Source organism: Colobus angolensis, unplaced genomic scaffold (assembly GCF_000951035.1).
Source record: "Colobus angolensis palliatus isolate OR3802 unplaced genomic scaffold, Cang.pa_1.0 Scaffold158, whole genome shotgun sequence".
Taxonomy (NCBI): domain Eukaryota; kingdom Metazoa; phylum Chordata; class Mammalia; order Primates; family Cercopithecidae; genus Colobus; species Colobus angolensis.
In genome coordinates, this window is record NW_012114688.1 from 4810030 (window position 1) to 4829268 (window position 19239).

The 19239-nt window shown below is 36.9% G+C and overlaps 1 protein-coding gene across 4 annotated transcripts in view; it reads left to right on the plus strand.

Moving 5' to 3' along the window:
* Positions 1 to 19239, plus strand: part of SRSF11 (serine/arginine-rich splicing factor 11) — a 47013-nt gene that overhangs the window by 15007 nt on the left and 12767 nt on the right. For 2 of the 4 annotated variants that reach the window (XM_011936895.1, XM_011936897.1), the window contains exons 1-6: positions 946 to 1427; positions 8049 to 8182; positions 11882 to 11991; positions 14307 to 14399; positions 15141 to 15190; positions 17066 to 17193. In XM_011936895.1, coding sequence (XP_011792285.1) covers positions 1228 to 1427; positions 8049 to 8182; positions 11882 to 11991; positions 14307 to 14399; positions 15141 to 15190; positions 17066 to 17193 — 715 coding nt within the window. In that variant the 5' untranslated portion in view covers positions 946 to 1227. Of the gene's footprint in view, positions 1 to 945; positions 1428 to 8048; positions 8183 to 11881; positions 11992 to 14306; positions 14400 to 15140; positions 15191 to 17065; positions 17194 to 19239 lie in introns of those variants that run through there. The other 2 variants (XM_011936898.1, XM_011936896.1) reach the window with 2 other exon arrangements.

Here is a 19239-nt window from a genome sequence, read left to right on the forward strand (position 1 = left end):
GAATAGTTCAGATGAGATTGAAAACTAAGGCAAGGTTTTTTTAATAGTCAAAAGCTTCAGAATTATTTTAAGCAAGAATATGTATGTGAAACAAGTTTTTCTTGAGAAATTCAAGTATATATTGAATATATTTAAGTACTGTAAACTGTTTCCAAAAAGTCAGCTATTGTGAAATTGACTGGGCACAGTGGCTCACGCGCCTGAAATCCTAGCACTTTGGGAGGCCAAGGCGGGTGGATCTGCAGAGGTCAGGAGTTGGAGACCAGCATGGCCAACATGGTGAAACCCCATGTCTACTAAAAGTACAAAACTTAGCTGGGCATCATGGCAGGCGCCTGTAATCCCAGCTACTCAGGAGGCCGAGGTAGGAGAATGGCTTCAACACAGGAAGCGGAGGTTGCAGTGAGCCAAGATGGTGCCAATGCACTCCAGCCTGGGCGACAGGGCGACCAGAAAAAGAAAAGTCACTCAAAAAAAGTCATTCATTGTGAATAAATGTACAAAACGCTTATTAGTAATATTAAAATGTATCCTTTCTGAAAGTTTTAGTGACAAAACAAAATGGTTACAGATTTAATGTTACCAAAATTCATGAACATTTAAGATTCCGGGACATTTTATAGTGGTGGTGGTGGGGTGGCATCTTAGCCTGGGTTTGAATCATTAGTAATTGGATAGATCTGTAGATGATTATCAGTATATAAAGACATATCGTGAGCAGTATTTAGTAAGAATAGTTACTGAAGTGACTTTTTGCAGGGGGATGAATTTTTTTTAAAAAAAAGTTTATACATGCCTCTTCTCTCTTCCAAAGAAAAAGAAAAAAACGAGAGACGAAGGTGGATAACGCCTTTTTCTAGACCGCGGTGCCTCGCATTTCTCGGGCTGCGGGCGAGGGTTGCTGGGCCTGCGCGGGGTAGAGGCGACGCTGACGCGCCCTGCGCCGCAAGGCATTGTGGGAGCTCGGGCCCGCTAGTGCTGTAGTTGGAGACGAGGGGGGTGGCCGTTTGTTTTCTCGTGGTCTCGAGCTCGCGCGCTCTCTTCCCCTCCCCCGCAGCGTGCAGCGGGGCGGAGAAACGGCGGCGGCGGCGGCAACGGCAGCAGAAGCAGAGGCTGTAGCATCGGACACCCTCCTCTCTCCCGCGAACCGGTTCCTCTTCCCCCTCCTTCTCACTGTTTGTTGTGTGTTTGATGTGTTAAAGCAGGAGCGAGAACCCGAGCAGCGCCATGAGCAACACTACCGTCGTCCCCAGCACTGCAGGTCCGGGCCCCAGCGGCGGGCCCGGTGGCGGAGGTGGTGGCGGCGGAGGCGGCGGCACCGAGGTAATCCAGGTGACTAATGTCTCCCCGAGCGCTAGCTCTGAGCAGATGCGGACTCTCTTCGGTTTCCTAGGCAAGATCGACGAACTGCGCCTCTTCCCGCCGGAGTGAGTATCGTCCACCATCACTGTTCCTGCTAACGCCGCCTCAGCCGAGGCCTAACACACACACAATTTCCTTAGGCCCCTGTCGCTGCTTCCCCAGGCCGGGCTGCTTGAGTGGCTGGTGGCTGTTGCATTTACCTAAGACAGTTGTGTTCCAGGCCTACAAAAAAATGTAGAGAGGCAGGGCCAGGGCATTTTGGGATTAGGAAACTCTGACTCTTATTCTCGGGAATTTTTTTTTTTTCTGCCTTAAATTGTGCCAACGTGGTCGTTTGGCTTTGGGGGCTTAACGCAAGACTAACTGCACTCTGTACGTCGTATATAGGTTAAATCCCCTTTTTAAAAAACTGAGTATTTTTTCTTTGCGTTCTTGGAAGAAAGAAAACAAAATTATTCATGCCTGTGTTAATTTAGTGTTGAACTTTATAGGTTGTTGGTCACTTACTGCTCTTCCTGTTATGTGGTTCTGGCCCAGCAATATAATTCAAAGATCGTATTCTTTTTGACAGACGCTTACTTTAGTGAGCCTGATTACTTAATTTTTATGTCAAAAAACGGGTTATATCTGAAACCAGAGATTTTCCTTTGTTTGAATAATATACAGATTTGTGGTATTTCACAGTTGTTCGTGAGAATTTTTATAAATGTTGAAATTTGAATTAGAGTGTATGACTTTTTATCCTTTTGTTTCACTTTTATTTTGAAAATTATTTCTATCGCAAGAATATTAAATAAATGGATTAATTGTAAAGAAAAAATAGTTAAGTTATGAAGTAAGATAAGGTGTACTTTTAAAACAGACAATTGGAATAAAAATAATAGTCTTGTGCTTTTTGGAAGACTTATTGGTGGAGAAGTGACAGTTCAAGTGTCATTGTCAGTAAACACCATATATTGAGAATTTTATGATGTCATTTAAATACTAAACAGGAAATTGGAATTCTCTAAGAATCTATTGTTATGATACAGGTAATCATTAACTTTCTGCTCAATAAAATAATTGACAAAAGTTCATCATAATGAGATATTTGTTAAGTATTAACATATTTCATCACTTTCCACTTAAAATAGTTTCAAAGATTATTGGTGGTTTCAAATTGGTATATTGCTAATTTTTAGGGAAATGCACATGTGGAGAGAGGATTTACTTAGCATGCCGTGGAGTTCTGGGAACAAACACATGTTTTTATTCCTGTTATTTTGACAGATACTTGATTTGGTAATGAAGGACAAATAGCTTTCATAATATGAACATACAAAAATAGATGCTTTGCTGTTGTTCAATTTTCTCAAGACTTACTGTTTTAAGCTTGTAAAATTAATAATAAAATAGCAGAAAATACTGATACATTGGATGATTTTAATCGTTTTATTAGTAGGATATTTGAGGTATTCGATTTATGACAATTGTTTCCAGTCCTACAAGAATTTAATATAGTTGCTGGCTTTTAAATGCTGTTTATTCTCCGAAGGCAGTTTTATGATGCATTTAGAAAAAAGATGAGAGAGATGTAGGCATTATACTGGTTCATCTTTTACCTAATGCATGACCAGTATCTTAGAGGAAGTTGTGATGGACCAGAGTCTTTCTGTTTTGTAATCAAACGAGTAGTTCCTTCATAACCAGGACGGCTAGTGTGTGCTTGAGAATTTCTCCCTCAACTATATGATCTGGGATACTCTGCATTAAAAGGACTCCTTTCCCCGTATTGAGAGAAAGAGAGATAAATTGACAACATTTTTACTCTGACTCCTTCATTTATCTTTCCACATACAAGATCATTTTGTCTTTTAAAATGTACGAGGTTACAATAAGTTAAATGTTACTAGTGGCATTCAACATTTGATCAGTAATGCAGATGGCTACTTTTATTTACTTGATGTTGCATTTTGGTTTTTCTAACTATAAGTTTCAATAAACTAATCTGACTTGCACAAGTTGCATATACTTTGTTGGTAGTTTCTATCAACTTAGTAGAGCTTTCAACAGTAAACTTGCCAGGGATAATGTGCAGTGGATTCCCAGTGGTCTACAGGGTTCCTCATTCCAAAAGTATTTACTCGTAACATTGAATGGCTCAGATTACATAAAATTCTGTCTGTTGTGAACAGGTCACCTGATTGTAACTAGTATCGATACACAGTTGGCCTTCTTCATCTCTGGGTTCCACATCCATGGATTCAGCTCACTGTGAATTGAAAATAGAGCATCTGTACTGAACATGTACAGACTTTTTTCTTGTCGTCACTCCCTAAACAGTACAACTATTTACATTGTATTAGGTATTATAAGTAATCAAGAGATTTGAAGTATACAAGAGGATGTGCACAGGTAATATGCCATGATTTTATTTTTCCTCCACATCTTCCCCCTCTCTACGTCATTTTATATAAGAGACTTAAGCATCTGGAATTTGTTATCTGCAGGGAGTCCTGAAACCATGGATACTGAGGGAAAACTGATTTCCCCCAAGAAGGCGGTGACATGCACCTGTAACTCTTTTTCCCCTAGACATATCTGTGACATGCTTAACTACTTTTGTTTTTCCAATGTCACTTTAATCAGAGAAACCTTCCCAGACCACCCTGTGTAAAATAAAGCACCTCTGCTGCTGCTTTATTCTACTTAACACTACTTTTTTTCTGTAGCACCTGTCACCAGTTGACAGGTTAAGTTTAACAACTTCTCTCCTGTAGAATATGAGGTGCTTTAAAATACATATATGACTGAACTTCACCCACACCTACTGAAACTCTGTATTTTGGTTCTGAATGCCTATTTTGGGGAAACATTTCCGGGATTATGACAGACATTTCAGTGACAACCTGCTCAAGGAGGTTTCCTGCATTGTCATTGTTAAATCCATGTATTCCTTCTTTTAAACCAGAATTTCTGGCCTATAATTCCACTGAGAAATAAAGATACTATCTTTACAATAGGTGATATTCTAACCCTCTCTACAGCATGATGTCTCTGCAGTTATTTGAAAGCATCTGTCAGTGTACCCCACATATACTCTTGTTAAACTGTTTTGATTCTGGTTGTTTCTGAAATGTGTGTTGGAAATGCAGCATTGTTTGAATGTCTATTGTGAGTTAGTTGCTTTCTAAATTTATCTTAATCCTTACAAACCCAGAGGAAGAAATGTTTTTGACCCTGTTTTACAAGTTCATGAACTGAAATTTACATAGGTATTTTTTGTATGCCCAGGCCATACTGCCAGTGTCAGAACTAGACCTCGAACCCAAGTTGTGACTCTCCTTTACCACTTGATCAGGAGTTTGTTTATTTAGCCAAGTAACTTGTAAGATCTTCACATGCTTTCTTTTAGTGGGATTGCCCAGCAAAGTGCTTATCAGGTATCAGGTAATGATCCCAGTGAAGTATATCACAGCTATGCAGTAACTTAAGGCTGGTGTAATACTGAGATAATTTGAAGTTCATTAGTAACTTTTCAGTGACCCAAAATGGATACTGTTTAATGGTCATATAGGTATAAATTAGTATATTAGGTAAGGGAAAGCGTTTAGTGCATCTTTACAGAAAAAATGGTTTTAATAAACACCATTTTACTGTATATTTCTTTATGTAGTGAGGAGGGGCGCATGAGGTCAACAGTCAAGTTTTCAGGTTAATGTCCTCTTTGTCACACACCTCCTTTTGTAGGTTTTGGAGATACTTTCATTTATGAGCTCAAAATTCTCCACTTAGCACACTATTAAGGTGGAAGTTGAACGGCTGATATCAGTGGCCTAAACCTGAAATTCTGGTACGTTAGTAGGCCTGAATACCTTGTTAAGAATCTGGGCCTTCATATAAAAAAGATTCTCTACAGACCTTAGGTGAACAACAGAAATCTCGATTTTCTGTGTGTAGCCTAGAAGATTATGAAATAGCCCTCAGAGGACATGTAAGAACTGTTAAAAACTGTACAGCCAGTCTTGGAGGACAGAAGTGGCATGCAGGACTCACTTTACCTATCTTGTTCCTCATTTCTCCCTACTTCATATTAACTTTTAAGAGATACAGAGTAAAATACATGTCATATTTGGAAGCAGTACTTCCACAGAATTTTAGAGAACAAAAATTAATTTCAGGCATCAGTCCTCTATCTTATATTATCTTAAGATAAATTTTATTAGGAGGCTGAGGCAGGTGAATCACCTGAGGTCAGGAGTTCAAGACTAGCCTGACTAAATGATGAAACCACATCTCTGCTAAAAATACAAAAATTAGCTGGACGTGGTGGCACATGCATGTAATCCCAGCTACTCGGGAGGCTGAGGCAGGAGAATTGCTTGAACCTGGGAGGCAGAGGTTGCAGTGAGCCGAGATTGTGCCATTGCACTCCAGCCTGGGCAACAAGAGTGAAACTCCATCTCAAAAAAAAAAAAAAAAGACAAATTTTAATTTAAAAAAATGTAAGAATGTAATTCTGGGCCCAGATACTAAAACTTGTTTTAAACCCATCTAAAGGAGGCCATTTGAAGTGGAGAGAGATGAAATTATATTTTCCTTTCTGAATTACTATTTTATTCACAGTATTCAAATTCATATTTAGTCTGTACCGTACCATCACTTAACAGATTTTGATATAGCCAAAATAATTGGAGCATTCCTATGATATTAATGGGTAGGAAAAAAAATATGAGTCCCTTTAAGGTTGCCAAGTATAAAGAATACAATTTGAGCACAGAGGTAGTACTTTTTTTCCTAAGGAACTGTTCATTAAAAATGATGTATTTGGAGTCATTTCTTTTCATAAGATAACAATAAAAAGTGTTAAAGAATTGGTAGAGGCTAGTTTTTAAGAAGTGTTAAGTGCCCGCTATTTCCCAACATTATCGTGTTGGGTGTTAAGAATATGAGATGATAGCATTAAAAGAGCGTTGTAATTTAGTGATGGAAACGTGGATGTCAGCAAAGAAATGTGAAGTGCCATAGCTTACTAAACCTGCTAAAGTACTTGACAGTGAGGCACACCTGCAGCCCCATCTATTTTGGAAGCTGGAGTGGGAGGCTGGTCAACATAGTAAGACCCCTCCCATTTCTTTAAGGAGAAATTGCTAAAACATTGTTTTTACTACTGCAGGTGCAACATTGTTAAATTTTATACCAGCAGTGTTTCACATCTAAAAACCATTGTATTCTTTAAGAAACATTCAGCAGTGAGCCTATGTAACAAGGTGGCTTAACTTGCTTGTGGATACCCTGTTAATTTTGCTTTGAACTTGGGTTAGGGTCTCTGCTTAGCCTAGGAGATCCTTGTAGGGAAACTTGTATCAGAAGTTGTAATGGGTTTGAGTTCTCAGGCCATGTATAGCATCATGTTGTTAGTGTTTGAGTTGTGATAGAAATTGTGGGGTTTTTTGTTAGGCCTAAAATAAATTATTTTTCTTTTCAACAATGAATCTGAAATTCTTAGTATAACCAAATCTGATGCAATTACAATTTTATGTACACATGAGTGTGTTTCATTTGTTAGAAACTGAAGCCTCATTCAGATAGTGTTAAAATACAGGATTTTCCTTTTCATTAATGAGTCCTGTGATGTGTTATATTAACGTTACAGTGAAGTAGTTTTGCACCCCAGGTGCATAAAATTGTCAGAATTAAAGGAGAAAGAGCTCAAACTTCATCAGAGATCGTGATTTAATTGATGTGGATCGAAGAGTGTGAATTACCCCCAACTCCCCACCCCCTGACTCTAATACACATTAGAGTGTATTAACTAGGGATGGTGTGTTTATTTCTGCCTTAGGGCACTAGCTTTCCAAATAACTTTTGGTATGGGCTTGAGCCATCCCTGCATTCTTGCACAGAGTTTCAAGACAGAAATTTGAACTACCCTGTAACTTAACAGTTGAAAAAAACCCTGCTTCCTGTGTTACCTATCTTACCTACACTGCCATAGCTTGCAGTTTAGCACTTGTCTTTCTTTACCTAAGGAAGTAATTTGCTGAGGGAACTGGCGCTTTTGCTTACTGAAACTTTACAAGGTAGCACTAGTGGAGCATAGTACTATTTCCATGTGTACCTAAATTTTTTCTCTTATCTGAAAGTGCTCCAAGCCAGAAATCCTTGATTATTTATAGTGCATAAGAGTTCTTACATGCTGTGGGTAAAAGAGCGCAGGGCATGGGACCTGTTTATTATGCAGTTCAAGAAAACTCATTGATTATTGAGTACATGTTCTTTCTCCTGATATTCTTTTGTCCCTGACGTAAAAATTGTTCATCTTTCCTACTCTGAGAAAGCCATAAGGAAGTTTCTAAACCCAAACTACTGTTACCTGTATCTAAAAAGAGCTGGTATTAGTATTATGAAAGAAACTGCTGACAATTTTGTGGTCCCCTCAGTCTCTGAGACTGTAGTACCAAACTGTTTTTAAGCTGATACCCTGTAAATATAAGTTGTGATTGTAAGTTTTTATCTGAACTGCAATTCACTACATTATTTCAATGAAAAGTATATTATTGAGAATGTTTTCTTTTGAATTTAACTACGTTAGTATACAGTTAGGTTTTTTTTTAATCTGCTTTACTTTTGAAATGTGTTGGTTTGTGAATTAGCATTTGTTTTAACTGATACTCTGTTTCTCTTTTATGTTGTTTATTTTTTAGTGATTCACCTTTGCCAGTCTCATCTCGTGTCTGCTTTGTTAAGTTCCATGATCCAGACTCAGCAGTTGTGGCACAGCATCTGACAAATACTGTATTCGTTGACAGAGCTTTGATAGTCGTACCATATGCAGAAGGTTTGTGCTTTGTTTAACTACCTATGTGGGCATCCTAAGATGACCATCTACCTCAGTAAATGTAGAGTGAGCATTAGTAGCATGTTAAATCTAAGCTATTAACATTTTTAAACCCTTGTTATACTGCAGTCCGTAATTTTTGCTTGCAGATTTTTTTAATTCTGAAAATGAGAAATTAAGTCTGTTATTATAAGGTGTTTACCTTTTGTTTTCTTTTAAAACATTTTTAAGTTGTTTAAAACCATGTCCCTTATTGTAACTCCCTGAGATACATCTGCTTAGTTAATTTAATGTTGAGTTTTATGAAAAAGCCCTGAAAGTAAATGATTCACTCCGTGTATGCTTACAGAGCCTTCAAATAAATGCATGATGTTATTTCTGTTTTAAATAAATGAGTAGGTTGATTTTATTTTCTTAAAGTTTCCTCACATTGATAATCTGGAAGAAAAAAAAAAAACCACATTGAATTTCAGTATACCAAGGGTTACAATGATTTTGGTTTTCGTGAAAGTTCAAGATTTCCTGTAGCTTAGGTGCCAAATGGGCACTGGGTGTTTTATTTTATGCCAGATTTTCTTGTTCATTCTTGCTATATTTCTAGAATATCTCTAAATAATAAATTCTTCTCTCTGTTATTTGTGTGTGTGATTTTTGTAGTGGAGAAGGCAAATGCAAAACCCTTCCAGATGCCTGAAAAACAGTGGGTCCTCTGCAGCTACAGGGGATTCTAGACATTAACTAAAGGCCAGCAAGCACTCAAGTGCCCCAAGTGTTTTCCTGGTGTAACCATTTGTTAACTACATTTTCTCTCTTTTTACATTTTAGGCTGTTAAAGTAATTTGACAGAAAAAAAAATGAGCAGGTTTTTTGGATCTAAAAAGCCACTGTGACAAGAAATTTTAATACCATTTTGTAAAATTTTCTAAGGCGTATTTCATAATTAGTTTGTTCCCAATGTACTGCTGCTTGATTTGCTTTTTGGTAACTATAAATTTTACTCGAATCATTGAAATATGATAAAACTGCTGGATTTTAAGTTAATAATTTAATATGCTGACCAGGATTTAAATGCTTTCCCCTTTCCTTAATAAACTGGTCAGTGGAAGTGGAATCTTAATGCTATCTGAAATCTTTGAATACAAATGTGAACATTTACACCATACCTTGTAAAAGTTGTGAAATGTCTAGTCCTTAACACTTAGAGAAATTGCCTCTGGTTTTCTAAAGAAATTATATTTGTAAATGGGTTAAGGCATGTTATGTAATACGACCTCTGTCTCCATGATATTAAAGTGTATCAGCCAAGTTTTAAGGTTTTATAATATATAGATAGATAAATTTTTGAGTTAGTGTGTTTTGGTTAAGCAATTTCTTTTATGTCAGTGTGCCTGTTGTAGGATAAGACCATCAACAGAAAATTTACAGAATTCAAATTCAGGATGAATAAAATAGAGTATAGGTCTTGGAACAAGGGTCAAATCATGTGAGTAATTTGTAAAACATTTTGGTTAGCCTGTAAATTTAAATTTTTTATTGGCTAAGTATTATAGTTCCCAATCCCTGAACATAATACAGTATATCATATAAATGACTTTCATAAATATTTTCAGGCCATAGTAATTTTTCTGGACCTATTTTTGGAAGTGAAATATTTAGGAATATATAGTACATAGAATTAGGGGAATATTTCAGAATTCTGTTGTTGGTGAATTTAATTCTGGTATGATATGCTGTATTAATGTTACCTCCGGTAAATACCATTCCCTCCAGATTTAGCTATTACACTTTGGTGTTAGCTCTTGGTCAGAGTTTTAGAACAGTAGACATAGTCTACGGTAAGGAATAGTCTTAATTGGTAAAACTAAGATAACTTAATTTGGAAGGAACTCTTAATGGTAATGGATTTGGGGATTTTTTAGGTTCCTTGGTTAATGTTTGTTTCTTTTGTCTGTTTCTTTTTCTTTCATTTCTACACATTCATGCAGTATTTCATGGTTCTATCAAAGCAGCAGTAAAAAAAATGCTCTTGACGCATGAAAATTAACTGGTGAGGGGCCTCATTGCTATTTTTAAATTGTAGTTTTATTTTTAAATAGTCTTTTTTTAATCAGAGGATCAGATGCATGACTTTTTTTTTTTTTTAATGGATGCAGATCTTCTATCAGGTGTCTCACAATAAATTCAAGAGGATTTTAGTTTGCCAGAAATGTTGCAAATGCACTAATTTGAGTAAGATGTTGTTACTGAATATATCCTCTTGAGACATAATTTTGCATGCAAAATTATCCCATAATCTTTGTAGGTTTGTTAATATTGATGCATTACTGCCCTATATCTAAATGATCTTCTCCCCCCTTCCCCTCCATAACTCTTGGTATCTAAATTGATGACAGCTCTGACACAAGCAAGATAACAGTGCTGTGTAGTATACATTTGTTTATATTATCGGCACTTCTCAGTATAGGTGGAAGGAACCATTACCTTTATTTAACAGTGGTTTTTCTTTTTTGTTGTTGTGTTTTACAGTTCTTTTCCCTGGTTCAGCCTGAACTATATACCAGGCCCTGCTGAAAATACCACCCAACAGTTTTCTTCTGCAGCTTATCCAGTTTCTCTTAAGTGCCCTGTACATATTGTATGTTTTATGATGAGATGCAGTTTCTTAATATGTATTACAGAAATACTACTGGTATTTGCAAATATGTAGTTTAATTGTATTATTGAACTCTCATTTTGGGGGCTTGGGCACATTAACAGATTAATCCATCTGTATAGGGCTTTTGCTGTTGGATAGAATTTAAATTGTCTACATAAATATTTGTTTTAGGACCCTTAGATTTTATCTGAATACACAGATTAGGCTTTAAAAACAGATATATATCATTTTTGGCTTAAGGAGTTTGGCTAAGTTAGCTTTTCAACTGGCACTATATAGCAGCATTTTTTGGTATGGTTAGCATGGCACATGGCGAAACATAAAGCATTTTACTGTACAGGTAAGGAATGTGCCATGTTGTTTTACCTATCTCTCTCTCTCTCTCTCACTCCCATGCACACATCCTGTGTGTATTCAGAGACCTTCAGAAACATTCATATTCATTTTCATGAGTCAGCAAAAGCCCTACGCTTGATTCCAACAGAATATTTCCTTTACATACTTTCTTCTCTTAATTTTTACAAAATTTGTATGGTAGGTGTAAAAGAAAATCATAGTAACTGTACCATATTATTAACCCCTAAATCAAACTTTTTTTGTCTTGTGTATCTTGATTTTTCTGTGTGCTTTATAGTGAAGCAGCCGACACGAGTCGTTGTTCATAAAACAGCTTTTGAAAGTTGAGAGCACACCCCTGGAGAACCGACTGTGCTTGCTTACGTTTGGTTCATGACTTAAAAATCGAGTACAGGTGATGAAATCTTGGCAGTGTTAACAAAAAAGTAGTGTGTATTGTGCTATTTTTTTTTTACTCTAGAAACTTAACCATTTGTAGAGAAAAAGGAAAAAATTTTCACACATTGAAGTTCATTCTGACATAAAATTAATGATAAATAATCATAGAAATCAAGCTTTGTATTTTAGCGAACATAAGTACTTTCAACAAACTCAGGTGGTGTATCAGGGAGACATTTTCTGGGTGTTTTTGTGTGTTTTCTGTCTTAGAAAAGAATGTGTTCTAATGCAAGGATGTTTCTCTGCAGGAGTTATTCCTGATGAAGCTAAGGCTTTGTCTCTGTTGGCACCAGCTAATGCAGTGGCAGGTCTTCTGCCTGGTGGTGGACTCCTGCCTACTCCTAACCCACTTACCCAGGTACTCGTTCTTTTGAATTCTTAAAAGATGGAGGAAAAAAAACAGAATTGTGGATGAAGCTAAACATATTTGAGTTTTGTAGGTACTCATGAGATTCTAGTTGAGACAGCATTATCACGTGTACAGTATTGTAAAGCGCTATATCGAAATCACAAATAGTATAGAGGAGCTCTTAGACTTTTGTATTTTAACAACATTCTGAAAATCGTAAAATATCTATTGTATCACGTTTACCATTGGCTCTCAAAATAATCCTAAGTAGTTTTGGAACCATCCCATGAGGCACGAACACTTCTCTGAACACAGTTAAAAATGTGTTCATTTGGACCAGGAAAGAAAACTGAGGTTCAGATTTCACAAGTGAGCCCTTCCGTGGTTTTTTTTCCTTCCCCTTTATCTTTTCCTGTTACTCGAGGGGTTTTTGGCTTGAAAACAAAGGCAATTCTTGATGGAGACGTTTGATATGGGAACATGAAAGAAAACTGGTTGCAGTAGTGTTTCTAACACTGACAATGCCATAGGAAGCTTATCATTTTAGAACTAAAAGACACTTTAAATACGGTTGTATTTTAGTAACTTAATCAGATTGTAACTGGTCAGTAGTTTCAAAGATTGTAGTGAATGATGAGCCTCAACTGGAAATTTATAAAAGCATTCTTTCTAGTATATCATTTTGCCTGTGTAAATAATTGACTAATTGACTCTTAAGTGAACTATAAAATGAAAGATTAGGAGTTCCTAAGCTTTTTGGGTGTGACTTTTATCACTTATCTCTGAGGGGTTTTTTTAACCTATATAATGAGGATCTGGGTAATTTTCTTTTTTCTTTGTTTTGTTTTGGTTTTTGTATTTTTGTTGGGTTTTTTTGTTTGTTTGTTTGTTTTTGTTTTTTTGAGACGGACAGAGTCTCGCCCTATCACCCAGGCCGGAGTGCGATGGCACAATGTTGGCTCACCGCAGTCTCCACCTCCCTGGTTCAAGCGATTCTGCCCCAGCCTCCTAAATAGCTGTGACTACAGGCACGCCACCATGCCCAGCTAATTCTTGTATTTTTAGCAGGGGTGGGGTATGTTGGCCAGTCTGGTCTTGAACTCTTGACCTCAAGTGATCTGCCCACCTTGGCTTCCCAAAGTGCTGGGATTGCAGGTGTGAGCCACCACGCCCAGTCCAGATCTGGGTAATTTTCTAAATTCCTTTAATGTATAAAGCTATGCAATAGCTATGTTGGACAGTAAGTTAAAGTAGTATTAACGCAGCATTTTGCCTGTACTGAATAAACAGTTAAATTATAGAAAGTTTGATAGTTTGTATTTACTAAATAAATTGAAACAAGGAGAACTTGTAGCACAATGTGGAGAAAGTGAGGCTGTTTCAAAAGCTACAGATGGTTTTAAAGCAGCCTCACTTTCCTGGTTTGTGTCTATTACATTATGCATTAATCAGAATTGTGTCAAGCAGGTGGCAGAACCCTGCAGTAATTTGAACAGGGAACATTTAAGGAGTTACTAAATAGTGATAAGAGATTACTCGGGGAACTCTAATGAATACAGGAATCACAAGTATAAGAAACAACCACTACCTCTGAGGCTGAAGCAGAAAGAACACAAACCCATTTAGTTTAGGGGACTCCTCTTTCCCCATCTATGCTGAAATTTAGTTTTGTTTTTGGAAGAATGACTAATAAAGAAGTTATCTTGGGTGCCCTGGGGAGCTGCATAAGGAGTTGATACTGAAACTCATGAGAGGTGAAGGCTGCTGTGGTTTGACGTGGTACAGGAATGATCAGGGGACACAGGAACCAGGAAGAGCCCCTTCCTTAGTGTCCTTCCAGCACTCTTTCCAAATGAAGTGTTATATCATGGCAGCTATCAAAGGAGAAATGCTTTATAAAGGTCCTGCCTCCAGTATCACAAAACAGCAGGGCAAAGAATAGTAGATGTGGATCCTGAGAAGCAATAAATAATTAAAATCACAAGAATATGTTGAAATATTTTGTCTTTTTGTCTTAATCTGGGATTTAGGGGGGAAATGTGTTGTAATGGATGGAACATGGGTGTCATATAGCGCAAGAACCCTGTTTCTATTAATATTGTTATTGAACCACAACCATTTGTTTAGGTATTGTCTCTGGCTGCTTTCAAGCTACGATAGCAGTAGTCATATGGAGTTGTGTACAACTGGGTAGTTGTACAGAGACCAGAGACCATGTAGCCTGAAAACTGAAGTTATCTGATCCTTTACATTAAAAAAGTATTAACCCCTGGTATAAGGAACTGAAATGAAGCTTTACATAAATAAAATTTGACATTTCACAGATTGGCGCTGTTCCACTGGCTGCTTTGGGGGCTCCTACTCTTGATCCTGCCCTTGCTGCACTTGGGCTTCCTGGAGCAAACTTGAACTCTCAGGTATAACTTAGTAACTTCAAGTTTTTCACCCATTTTTACAGAAAATCTGTTTAACTGTTGGTTTGCATTTCAAGAGCAGGAGCTAATGGCTATGTTGTAGTAATTTTTTTTCTTATTTAAACTTGTTAGAGCTTTAAACAGTCACTGAATGACTCCTTATCTGTTCATGGATTTTTTTTTTTTATATAGTTCAAAATAGAAAATAGGTTCACAAGAAGCCATTACATTATCAATGTGTCATACAGTCAGAGTAAATAGTCATGAAAAGATAGGAATGTGGTTTATAATTTTTCTATAATGGAAGTTTCTCTTTTATGGTAATTTAGCTAACCTTTGTTTCTGAAGTTCTTACTTTGTAGAGATCATTTGTATTATATTGGCTAAGCTGTTTTGAGTTTTACGTGTTTCTTTATTTCAAAAAATCTTAAAGGAGACAATTGTATAATATCAAGACTGGTCAGCCTCATAATCTTTAGATAACCTGCTAAAGCTGCTCTATCCAATACTGTAGCTACTGAGGTCACCGGTTTCTTTTTTTTTTATTTTGTATCTTTTCAATGTGGCTACTAAAAAAATGTATGTCTCACGGCATTTAGTTTGCCTGGATTTCTGTTGTTCAGTTTTCTGCCTACAACATACTTGTAGGTTTGGCAGTTTGTCCCAGGGCATTTCAACATAACTCAGAAAATATTAGTTATTGTTTTATGTATTCTCATTGTTCTTATGTTTTATTTTTTGCAGTCTCTTGCTGCAGATCAGTTGCTGAAGCTTATGAGTACTGTTGATCCCAAGTAAGGGTTTTTTCTTTGTTTTCATTGGTGATGTGATACCTGAATGTCTACAGAACTAGAGTTTTTTTTGATAGCTTATAAGAAAGTTATCAAGTTTTCTTTCTCAAGACAAGCAATATATATTGTTACCTAGAAACAAGGAGAGAAATACAGAAGTAAGTAAGCCCCTCTAAAATACTTTTAGTGTCATTTGAGTCTTGAATAGTAATTGTAAATGACTTATACCTGGATGATAGCAAAAGAACTATTAAGGGGACAACTTAGTTTGAAGATCAGACGCTGAGTCCTGAAGATAGTAGGAGTTAGAGGTAAAGCTGAGGGAATCACTATCCCAGAGCAAAGTAGTATTACATATTATATAATTAAGAGCCAACATTTTCTTTCAGTGCTTTTAATAAGTGCTCTTCATGCTGTCACAGAAATTGTTTCCGACTTGATAATGTGACAAATTCATCAGTTTTTTTCACTGGTTATTTCTTGGCATAATAAATTTGAACTTTATACCTTTTCCCCTTAACTTGGTGAAAGCCCCTATCAGTAAGTGAGGGAGCATGGAAAGAAGGACAGAATCGTTCGACTTCAGTAGTCAGTGGCCTTTTTTGTTAGAAATTATCTAAAAATAAAACCAAGCATGTACCCTTCACCCAGCTTATAAAATAATACCAATACAGTTGAAGCTTCCTATGTACCCATTGTTTAGTACATTTCCCATTCTGCCCACAAATAACTACTAAATTTGGTGTCTGTAATCTTTTGTTTTCTTTCTTTTTTTTTTTTTTTTGAGATAAGTCTCGCTCTGTTACCGAAGCTGGAGTGCAGTGGCGCAATCTCGGCTCACTGCAACCTCTGCCTCCCAGATTCAAGCAATTCTTCTGCCTCAGCCTCCCGAGTAGCTGGGACTACAGGCGCATGCCACCACGTCCGGCTAATTTTTTGTACTTTTAGTAGAGATGAGGTTGCACTGTGTTAGCCAGGATGGTCTCGATCTCCTGACCTGAGGATCCACCCACCACGGCCTCCCAAAGTGCTGGGCTTACAGGCGTGAGCCACTGTGCCCAGCCTATAATATTTTTTTACATGTGTTAACCTGTAAGGGGCATCTTTAGCCTTTCCACTCAAGATCTCATGTGTAATTTTGGTGGGCCATTGGTCTCTGCCTTAGTTCCTCCCCACCTACAGAGTAAAAGGTAATGCTCTTCCTCCGCAAAATTACTGTGTCATAAATTTTTTTTATTTATTTATTTTATTTTTTGGTTTTTTAGACAGAATCTTGCTCTGTCCCCCAGGCTGGGGTGCAGTGGCACAATCTCAGCTCACTGCAAGCTCTGCCTCCCGGGTTCAAGCAATTCTGCTGTCTCAGCCTCCCGAGTAGCTGGGACTACAGGCACCCGCCACCACGCCCGGCTAGTTTTTTGTATTTTGAGTAGAGATAGGGTGTCATCGTGTTAGCCAGGATGATCTCGATCTTCTGACCTCATGATCCGCCCACCTTGGCCTCCCAAAGTGCTGGGATTACAGCCGTGAGCCACCATGCCTGGCCAAAAATTTTTAATTTATATGAAAAAAAGTTCTTAGCATCAGCATATTTTATTGCACTGGCATTTCTAAAAATGTGTTTGTTTATGGAAAGTTAATGGATGTTCAGCAAAATAGATATTTGTCTAATTCCAGATGACTCTTACTCGTTAAAACAAATACTTGTAAATATTCAAAACAATGCTATACTATATGTTGTTTACCAAAGTTATCATGGGAGTCCTCCCCTCCCTTTTTTTGAAGGAATATTTTGCTAAAATGGTATTATATACTTATTTATTTGAAATGCTGGTGTGCATTTTAAAATATTTCGGATACCATTTCTTGATTCTGTTTCAGGTTGAATCATGTAGCTGCTGGTCTCGTTTCACCAAGTCTAAAATCAGATACCTCTAGTAAAGAAATAGAGGAAGCTATGAAAAGAGTACGAGAAGCACAGTCCCTAATTTCTGCTGCTATAGAACCAGGTAAACAATGTTTATGCAATTTTGTTGTGTGATTCTTGGCAAAAATGATTTTCACGTGTGAAATTGTGTGGACTGACACCCTAGTTGTTTAAAATGTTCTAAATTCTGATAAAAAGATTGAATAGTTGAGTGCCACTCAGACGTATTTGGAGACAATTATGGTGGTCACAGGAGTGCCAACTGCATCTAGAGGGCAAAGGGCCAACATGTTGCTAGATATGCTGCAACAAACAGGACAGCCTTCCACAGCAATGGTTAATCTAGTGCAAAAAATCAGTAGGATTATCTAATGCTTGATATTATTTATGTTTATCTAAGTTGAGATAGCCTAATTTTAAATTTTTTCATTGATCAAGAGAACCTAGTGAAAATGCTTCTCTTTAAAGTGTTATTTCTTTAAAGAAAATTAGTTGTCTTCTTTGCAGATTGTCTTTTTGAGATTGAATGAATAGATATCGTTATCTGCCCATATATATTTAGATCTATGGCCCTGGATTTTCTTTCTTATAAATATCTTATTCATTTAATAAATGGGAATGTTTTTTAATATGCCTAGGATTAGGAAAATAATTTTAAAGTATAATAGTGGATAAACTGATACCAAATGCTTTATATGTATTATGTTATTTAACCAATAAAATGTCAAATAATTAGCCACAGTCACATGGCAAACAATAGGAGCTTTTAGATAGCACAGCCGGGTCTATGTAAAGTTTGCTACACACCATGTTCTAACTGCTCTTTTTATTGAAAACGTATGACTAAAATGAGTAAATGTAGTTTCTTTATGAACTGATGTTTTTACCAATATTTTTATGAAATTATTGATAATGACATTCACAATATATTGAACCCTATTAATGATATGGCTTAAATGTGAAAGAAACTCAATCTCACTTTGATGATAGTCAGTGAATTTAGAGTACAATGGCTTTATTTCTCTTGTTATGTCCCCGGTTAAGAAATTCCTTATGTGTAGTTGTAGATCTCCTTTCTGTACTTACACAATTAAAGATTGGTAGGGAAGAGGAGTGATGAACTGATAATAGGAAGCGAGCTAGCTTACTAAAATCTGATTCTGTCACAGAAGTGGACTAAAATCAGTGAGTGAATCATGACTTTCTGCATTTGGGGGCCAAATACTGAATCTGTGAAGAACCACGGAAAGGAAAGGGGACCCCTCATTTAGAACCTTGTCAAGAGTAAATTAGAGCCAAAGAATGAGGAATTTGGCCTCTTTATAGGTTGCTTTACAGAAAACATTTCACAGCCTTTTAAGTCTGGCAAGTAAAATAGTCAAAGGAACCTTTAGCTAGCTGAGAACTAGAAGTCTAATTTGGATGTACCAAAAGCTTGGATGATTTATAATTTATAGTATTTCAGTAAGCTTCAAAATCATAGTTATAAAATGGTTACTTGTAACATTCAAGGGTTGTATGTAAAAGCTGAAAACTAAGGTGAAAAATTATTAGAATAACTTCTGAAAGGGATTAATCTTCCTATTTGATATGATTTTTAGTTTATTTGTTTTTGTTTTTGAGAGTCTCTGTTGCTGAGGCTGGTGTGCAGTGGTGCAATCACAGCTCACTGCACCCTCCATCTCCAGGCTCGAGCAATCCTCCCAGCTCAGCCTCCCCAGGTAGCTGGGATCACAGGCACACACCACCATGCCCAGCTAATTTTTGTATTTTTTGTAGAGATGTGGACTCATTATATCGCCCAGGTTGGTCTTGAACTCCTGGACTGAAGTGCTGCTCCCACTTCAGCCTCTCAAAGTGCTGTGATTACAGGGATGAGCCACTGCGTCTGGCCCCTATTTAATGACTTCTAAATGCGAGTTCCTTTTCTTTTTTCTTTTTTTTTTTTATATTCACTACAGTTTTATTATAGAAATATCTTAGAGGATTTTTCATAACGTGAAATTGACTTTTTTTTTAACCCTTTTTTTTAATTATTATTTTTTTTTTATTATACTTTAAGTTCTAGGGTACATGTGCATAACGTGCAGGTTTGTTACATATGTATACTTGTGCCATGTTGGTGTGC